The following is a 9,129-nucleotide window of genomic DNA, read 5'->3' on the forward strand; positions in this document are numbered from 1 at the left end:
CAGCCAGACTATGGAACTCACTATGTTTGATAAAAAAGGGAAGTAGGATTCTCAGAAAAGAGTACATTTGCATAATATTACACCAATACAATACGCATTGAACGAGTCTAAGCAGTGATTTTAACCTGGGCTGTATGTAAACTGTTAAATGGTAAAGTTAGGAGGATTCACATAGATAGCTTTATCAAGGAAAAGCTCCCAACAGAATACAGAGGGGTTTCTGAAATCAAACAAAAGTGATCCTAAAGGATTCAACTGTAAGCAAAAAATGTCTTTTTAACATAGGAAAATAAAGATAGTCTAAATAAATGACCAAGAGTGTAAAGGCATCCTCCAACTATTCCTCCGCATAAGGATGCAAACTTTTGGAAGATTGGTAAAGAGAGGTTTTGTTTACTGGTCTTCCCATCAGGGGCACGGCTAAAGGCTCATGGGCCTGGGTGCAAAAGTTTATTTTGGGCCCCCCCCCCAACATCTCTTAACGCAGAGGCGTTAACTTGAAGCTCCTGGGCCCCAATGCAAAACTTGTAACAAGGCCCCCAACTACAATGCTTTATTCATAGTACTGGGCTGCCTATATGGAGAAAAGAGGCCTCATCGGTCCTCTAAGGCTCCTGGGCCCGGGTGCAACCGCATCCCCTATAGTTACGCCAGTGCTTTCCATTGAAGATCACCTGTCAAACTCCGGCATCACAGGCCAGCAGCTAAACTCAGAGGCCATGAGACATAGATAAAAACTTAGGTCCTAAACAGAACTCAGAGGCCATTAGTCGTAGGCAGAATATAGAGCCAGAAGCTCTGCAGCCACAAGTCTATAAACTAACATGTAGATGTGAGGGCTAGAGGCCACAAGCCCTAGGCAAAGCAGGGGCTATTAGAATGTAGGTCAGGCTCAGAGGCCAAAAAAGACTCATACAGGCAAAATACAAAAGGCTTCTGTTAGGCAGAACCCAGAGGCTACTAAGTCAAAGCAAACAAGCTATTCGGCAAAGCCGAAAGGCTTATAGGCAAAATACAAAAACTATTAGGCAAAACACACCAGGCCATATTAGCCAAGAGCACAAAGACTAAAACTCCAGGAGGCCATCAGCCATAGGACCAACTCAGAGGCAATCAGCCCTAGGAACAGGTCATGGGTCTGGGTATTGAGCGCACAGAGATTCCCTACAATTTTTAATTCTTGTAGGTTTAAGGCAAAGGCAGAATCCAGTCCCTTAATCAGGGCACTTCTACTCCGAATTGGCTGGAGATCCTCTCTGAAAGCATTCATTTTTTTCACTCTGCTCCAATTAGTGGTAGTACTAGTCATGGGAATTTAGGTGTCTACTAAAACTAGGCATCTGTTAATGGAAGCACCAGATAAAACACGAGGTCCAACCAGCTACACTGAGAGTATTCCATCACTGAAAGGTGCTCCCATAACTATAGAGAATGATCCCATGAGGTAGAGAAAGGAACTTCCCTTCATAACCTCCAGAGATGGGGAAGATCAGAATCTGCTGCAGGAAACAAGAGGAGGATTCCAGGCTTTCCCAGTGGCTCCGTGTAAACAGGTAACCATCTTTAGAGATCTGGAGAAATCCCTGAAAGAGCAGAGGTAGGCGAACAGCTCAACATTTTGCAACCTGTCCCATGGACAGGACAAGAACTGAGGTGGTACAGGGCGTTCCTGCCTTTAAAAACATCTGGGGATCTGTTTCCTGTCTGGATGGGAGGTGGTCTCATATGGGTGTAAGGGAAATATGTATGAACAATTTGTGGTACACAAGAATAAAGCCCCTTTCAGGCACTTTAAATGTCATGTCTTGAAACACAGTCACAGCTATGTCAGTGTACGTACCATCCAACACTTCTACATGAGCCCAATCTCTGCATCTCCACCAAAACTTGAATTCTCAGATCACTATACTGAATAGGATTCAATGAGAATCAGACAAACATGTAGTTACCTTTCCATGATACTACAGATGCAGAATTCTTCTTTTCACCATCATCTTGTGGGGTCCTATCAACCTGGATGCCTGAATCCTCCCTACTGAGGGTCTCTTGATCATCTTCCTCACTAATATCAGACCAGTCCTGAAACATTAAAACTAGCATTCAGTTACATTTCATCTTACCACAATATTAAAGTTATAGAAGATTTGGAAAGGGACACTTCAGTAAATATTTCATAAAAATAGTGCGCCATTATTCTGGCGCAAATTACAGAAAACGCATCATAAATAAGCCCTAATGTATACACTTAATGTGGGAATGGCCAACCTCCTGAGATGAATGAGCAATCATTGAGGAAGATAGGAAGCATTGCTAGGATTTATGTCTGCAAGAAGGGTCAACCCGGCATAGAGGAAGTCCTCCAAAGACAAGCCAACATTTACAGGAGAGGAAGTCAACATATAACGAAGAGAAAAGCAAAGCAAGACTAAAGAGGGAAACAAGGGAATCTGAGGTCCTACCGGTGTGTCATCGGCACTGAGACCAATATCTTCCCCTTCCATCAAGTATTTTCCCCAGTCAAATGGCTCCTCTTGCTCTATAGGTGATCACACAACAGGTCAGGAACACGAATTCACACAGATTTGAACATATGTGCTCCAATTAAACAAAACATTGAAAGCTACAGTGACATTGTATATATGTTACACATTTAATAACAGACTAAAATGTGTTGTCTGATATTTACCCAGAGCTAATATGGGTCAGAAGAAATACAAATCACTACCTACATATGGTTAAACAACGTTTCCAGAACTTCCATACAAACTTAATGCGAGTTATGTAAACAGCATAGCACTGCAAGCTACGCTGTTTCCGCATCTCACAACATTCGAATACAGCGCAGCTTACCATGTTACGCCATTTGCGGAAATTCCAAATCCCTTTTATGAGTGTTATCAAAAAAGTATAGAACAATCTACATGGATGTTTGTGTAAAACACAGATATGGAAGGAAGTAGGATGAGGCGAGTCAGGGGTGGAGCTACCATGACGGAGGTGGGACCCACATTTATGGCATATAAATGTCTGAGAGGAGAACACCCCTTTAAGCTTAAAAGGGTTGTATCACAAAAGGCAGACAGTTCGGCCACGGCTTGTCCCAAAGTGTACGGTAGTCCCACTGAAGCTAATGGAGTGGTGGCCATACATGTACACCAACACACTTCATGATACAAATCCTTTTAATTTACAAAAACCAAATAAATGGTGTCCAATTACCTGTTTGTTTTTTTCTCGGCCTTTCAACAAAGTCATTTTTGGAAGGAGAGTCAGACAAGCCAAGTAGAAGAGACAGTATGGCATAGTGAGCGTCTGTCTGAAAGAAAAGAGAAAATATTACAACGGGTGATGATATTCAAGTACATGATATGTAGATGCTGATGATATCAGTACAATGTAAGGGAGCGGTACGCAGGGACACTGCTGCTAACTAAAGAGAAAAGAGGGGGTGCAGTGTTAAAGGGCAACTAAACAACTTTCAGCAAATCTCTGACAGGTCATAGTGACCTACTGATCACTAAGGGTGGCTTCACACGAGTACAGTTGTGCGCACAAAAACATGCTCCTATTAGAAGCATTGGTTTCCCTATGGTGTGTCCACATGTCCATGTTTTACAGGCATGCAAACGCACGTATCTGCAAAACATAGGACATGCGTGCAGTGCACCATTGGTCTGTGGTGTGTGTAAATATTCCCCAGCTGGGAGAGCCCTCATCACTGAACACTGTGACAGCACTGTCACAGTCATCAGTGCCAAGAGGACTCCCCGCAAAGAGTAAAGAATCCCCTGCCACAGCTGTCACTGCAGGGGTTACTGGCAGCCCATCGCTTGCCATAGGGCCATCGGCAGCACCCGTGCCTGTTGAAGGCAATGGGCACAGATTTGCATTGACGCGTTTGTGCACGTACGTGGGTGCGCACTTTTGTGAAACTTATTGACTTGAGTTTAAGCAGAGCTACACAAAAAAAACATCCTCCATACTCACCACCCAGCCGGTGTCTGTGTCCCCGGCAGCAGGGTGGAAAGCTGCTTCAATTTCTGTGTTCCCGGCGGCGGTGCGGCAAGCTGCTTGAATTCTCCCCACTGTCATCCCTCGCCATCCTCTATGGCGGTGTGAGTGTCCAGCGCTCGATCAAATCACAGCGCTTACTTACACAGCGCTGACAGCGGGGGATTTGAAAGCCGAGCAGGGAAATGACAGCGGGGAGCATTCTAAAGCAGCTTGTGTGCGGCAGAGCAGGTCAGAGATTGCCTCCACCTCCCATCTCTATTGTTAGTGAACAGGCAGCTGTTCATACATGCACTGCCTGTTTACACTGGCAGATAGTCAATCGTCGTTCAGTTTTCAGGCATAAAAGTCAAAAGATAAGCAAGCGAATTACTGCTCGTCGTTTAGTCGCTGGCAGGGTTTACGCTGAACAATTATGATTCAGTATTGCACGATCCAGCGATAAACTGAATAATTGTTCAATGTAAAAGGGCCCCAACAGATACTCTTACACCAATACGAACGAAGCCTTAAATTACCTGTACACAGCTAATCCTGCTCTCCGCTGAGAAGTGCATACAATTGTATCTGATCCAAGCAATGCTCTCTGAACTAAAACAGCCTGGGCGCTAGGCTGATACACTGCAACCAAGTACCTGAGTTGTTGCAGATATACACCGATTAAAAAAATTAATGGAACACTTAAAAGGAGTTGTCAGAGTTATACAGAGACAGCAAAGACAACCCCAGGAATGGCTTTGCAGGTGGTGGCTACTGACAATTACTTTCTCCTTATCCTTTTTGAGTTCTGCGATTTGCTATTGCCCTAGTCACTACTGGTACATTAGGCAGTGCACACAACCCAACCAGGTTGTACAAGTAGGTCCTCCAGGATGACCCATCCATATGTGCTGTCACAAGATTTGAGGTGTCTGACAAAACAGTCAAGAACATGGAGCAAGATACCAGGACACAGGCCATTAGGCGAAGAGAGCCAATAGGGTATCAACCCAACATCAGGACTGGTATCTGCTCCTTTGTACGAGGAGGAACAGGGAAAACACTGCCGGAATTCAACAAAATGACCTTAAGAGCGCTAGGCAGACTCCATGTGGGTGGCATGAAGGCCAAAGGTCCTGTAGTTGGACTTCTGCTCTCAGCCCAGCACTGTGCAGATCAATTTGCATTTGCCAGAGAACACCCAAATTGGCAGGTCCACCATTGGTGCCATGTTCTCTTAACAGATGACAACAGGTTTAGGTTTCACACTGAGCCAATATTTTGTTTGAGATCCAATGTAGGATTTTAGTGTTCCCTTACATTCTTGAGCATTGCCTAGACTGGATACAATTCTATTCACTTCTCAGCTGAGGACAGGACTCCTAGAGCTTTCAGCCTCTTCATATAAACAGCATCCTCATTCCCTGCCTCCAACTAGTAGAATAGGAAACTGAAACAATATATGAGCAAGTTGTAGAACTTTTCATTCATACAACGATTAAGCTTTATGAGCCCCAAACCAGAAAACTGTTAATATTCGTATTTTTAAAGAACGGATCAGATTACATAACGGAGTAAGGGCTAATGCCCACGGACCGATTATTGCTGCGGAAATTGCGGTCAGACACCCGCTGCGATTTCTGCAGCAATGTCCATCCATAGACAAGCTGTGTAAAACGATTCTCCCCTGCCCACGAGCAGAAATCAGCTGCCATTTTCCGCTCGCGGGGGAAGAATCGCGGCATGTTCTAATTTGTGCAGAAAAACGCACGGACGGCTTCCATTGCAGTCAATGGAAGCCGTCCATCCTTGCGATACTCAGCGCTGTTGGCACGGCGGAAGTATCGTGGGAATCTCACAGTTACATTCCATAGCAACTAATGGCTGATTTTCCCCATATGCTTCTTAACAACATCTGTCCCCCTTAACGGATGTCACAAATCACAGAACATGATGGACGAGGGTACTTACTTTTGTCCCTTCTGTGCTTGGAAGAGGGCGATTTAAAAACTCCTCTGTGAGACGCCTCCAGCTCTCAGCTTTACTCAGATCTGAATGGATCACAAACTTTTCATAGATCCTGTAAAGAAAACTCACTTTTATGTTCCTCCATGAATAATGGTATCCAGCATTCATGTCTGATACAGCGAATAATAAGACACGTTACCCATCCAGGGTCCTGTGCACACTGTGACTGCTGACATCAAGGTACCGATGGAATCTACAAAGTAAGAGACAAAGCAGAGGTTGGTGTAGGACAGGACAACAGCCATCTGTTCATGTCCGCCCCTCTTCTGTAAGACCTGATGAGCCCAAACTACCAGGACAAGTTGATTTCCCCTTCTAGAGTGAACCACATGATGTCTCATAGACTTCAGTGATGGGACTTTCCTTCTTTTAAGGCCGGATTCATGTGGCCATATGCAAGTAATGCCCAAGATTCCTGGGTGTAACTCGCATCAAACTGCGAACGGACACACATCTACACGCTGTCCGATTCCCGGGGATTTTATGCGCGTGGAGGGGGGTGGGGGAGATCCCAGGTCATCCTATTTTGGTCCGTATTACGGACTGGAATAGCCAATGCAAGTCTATGGGAGCAGTAACAATATGAAGGCAGTGGAAATCTCCTTCACCTTCCTGCATTATTTTTGTGCATGTCAATGTGTGTATATAGTGTTCACTGTGTATCTAAGTGCACAAAGCTGAAACATGCAGGGATCACGTGTATTTTGGTCACATAAACATGCTGTGTATTACATGGCTAATACGAACCGCCCGTGGGAGTGAGGCATTATCATTGGTCCATATGAAACAGTACCGGCGTGCGGCCCAAGTACATGCAATGTAACAGGGCCGTAGTGGGATCTTTGGCCAGGCAACAAATGTTTTAAAGTTTTATGCACAGGCCCTGACACTTTTACAAAAAAGTGGGTGGAGCCAGGCTGCAGGGGGCGTGGCCACACACCATTCATCCAATTTACTAGAATTTACTGGCATAAATTATACCTGAAACCTACTCCAAATCATAGCTGGCATACGTTCCAATCTGGCGCATGGAGGTCCAGGCAGATGCAACAGATATATACATTTACTGCCCTGCCACCAGCACATGGCTTACTCAGACCGGCGGAGGAAACCGTCAATGTACGAATGCCCCATCATTGGCGTTTACATTTGAAAAGACATACAGGCCCAAAATGTCTCAAAGCCAAGAGCTTCCAACAATTGTATCCAGTCTGGACTATCCTGTATGACACACTGTAACAAGCTATGAGAAGCGAAGTCACAGCGTTACAGCTTGGGTGCATTCATAGAGGAGAGTGCGAGATTGGGCCAAGACCCTCAAACATAAAAAGTGTGAGGGAGAAAAAAAAACACAAAAAAACTATCATTATTCCCTAGAGGGGAAGAAAAAAAAAAAAAAAAAGAAAGCACAGCCCAAGCGCGATGCATTTTTTTTTCTAACTTTCTAACCCCTTAGAAAAGAATGAACGATTCTTCAACAGAATTGCGCAAAAAAAGTTGCATTGCTTCTGCTTGTAGCGCTGTGAGAAATAAAATCAGCCGTGTAAATGCGTTCTTTTCCCCCGTGCACAGAAATCGCTTCTGCTGGGAGCGGTGGTAGGGTCAGGAATCCCAGTGTTACAAGAACCCCGATGTGTAACAGATCCCACGTCTTCAGCCGGAGGGATGGATTGGGTTTCTTTGAAGCATAGCTCTATTTTATAAGCGCACATGCGCAGTTATAGGAGACGATCCGTTACAGAGGTGTGCTGGAGCTCTACAACTGCTGATCTTCTGAAGGGGTCATCAGTAGGCGATCCCCATCGATCAGATGATTGTCTGGCCTGCTGCCAGTACAACAGGGCGAACGTCATTATCATCAGTGGTCAGAGGAAGAAGTGGAGGTGCCAACATGAATGGGAGCCTTGCCTGCTCCTACATGGCGAGGACAGGGGCAAATAGCTTAGCTACGCCAGGTGACACTGAGCTGTAGCTCACTGACAAAGCAGTGCTGATGGAACATGCGCTGGTGCTGCTACATCAGTACTATTGGACGTCCATGGACGCCGTCCGTGCGGATGGAGCTGAAAATGGAGCATGCTGCGATTCTTCATCCGCAAGCAGAAATCACAATTGGTTTCCACTCGTGCAGGAACCAGCGGATCTCAGTAGGAAATGACGGGCACCATTTACTGCAGATCCACAGAAAATACACAGGTCTGCACGGGCAGCACACACACCTGAAGTTGGACCAGGCGTACTGCAGCGCCAGCTGGTAGTTGTCGGCGCTCTCCTCCCGCAGGCCGCTCACACTGCACACCAGCCGCCGCACGTCCTTCTCCTGCTCTCGTTCATAGTGGCTCCAGTGCGCCATGTCCGTACATCAGCGCGCAGCCCGGCAACCGTCACCGACCCGCGGATTGGACAGCGCTGAGCCAATCACCTTAACGATATAATAGCAGCCTATAGCCAGCCGTGAACCGCACGTTTACGTGAGGGGCGGGGCTACCGGAAGAGAATTCTCAACTGTGAGACTACTTTGGCGCCATCTGCTGGTGAGGAAGTGTGACAGCTCGTTTCCACCAACGTCTGTGCCGCTCTGCTGCTCACACCCTACAGTAGACTCCCTGTGCTGTCAGCTATGCAGAGACATGAATAGGGATCACTCCTGTTAGCTTTTGTCTGAAGCGTGAGCCAAAAAGGAGGTGGCTGCACCCTCAAGAATGGAGAAATCAACGTAGAACTAGCAATGGCTGTACTATACAGCAACATCTGCGGAAAAGGCTAGAACACGCAAATTAAAATTGTGCGCATAGGGGGAGTTGTTAAAGGGGTTTTCCAAGTTATTAAAGGGGTTGTTCGAGTTTTACATTGACCCCACAGTAGGTCCAGTAGCAATAGAGCCCCCTTGAGACCGATATACTTACCTCCTCCTTGTCTTCGAAACACCGCTGCTCCTCTGCTCAGTGCTGCTGTGGGCGTTAGTGTGTGCGCCTGGACTCCTACCTTCTGTCCTCCAGAACCAGGGAGGAGAAGTCAGGGGAGGAGGAAACTAGGTGAACACACTGCTGTCAGTTTGGGCACCCATAACAGTGCCACTGAGTGATTACCAGGCAGGGAGCCGTGGCACGC

General features: G+C 46.1%; 1 protein-coding gene across 1 annotated transcript in view; it reads right to left on the minus strand.

Moving 5' to 3' along the window:
- Positions 1 to 8,431, minus strand: part of TUBGCP5 (tubulin gamma complex component 5) — a 29,145-nt gene extending 20,714 nt beyond the window's left edge. The window contains exons 1-6 of the mRNA XM_066579396.1: positions 8,238 to 8,431; positions 6,158 to 6,211; positions 5,962 to 6,070; positions 3,220 to 3,316; positions 2,460 to 2,536; positions 1,950 to 2,079 (exon numbers count right to left, since the gene is read on the minus strand). Of these exons, the coding sequence (XP_066435493.1) occupies positions 1,950 to 2,079; positions 2,460 to 2,536; positions 3,220 to 3,316; positions 5,962 to 6,070; positions 6,158 to 6,211; positions 8,238 to 8,371 (601 nt within the window). The 5' untranslated portion in view covers positions 8,372 to 8,431. The remainder of the gene's footprint in view (positions 1 to 1,949; positions 2,080 to 2,459; positions 2,537 to 3,219; positions 3,317 to 5,961; positions 6,071 to 6,157; positions 6,212 to 8,237) is intronic.
- Between the last annotated feature and the right edge of the window lie 698 nt (positions 8,432 to 9,129).

Source organism: Eleutherodactylus coqui, chromosome 1 (assembly GCF_035609145.1).
Source record: "Eleutherodactylus coqui strain aEleCoq1 chromosome 1, aEleCoq1.hap1, whole genome shotgun sequence".
Classification (NCBI taxonomy): domain Eukaryota; kingdom Metazoa; phylum Chordata; class Amphibia; order Anura; family Eleutherodactylidae; genus Eleutherodactylus; species Eleutherodactylus coqui.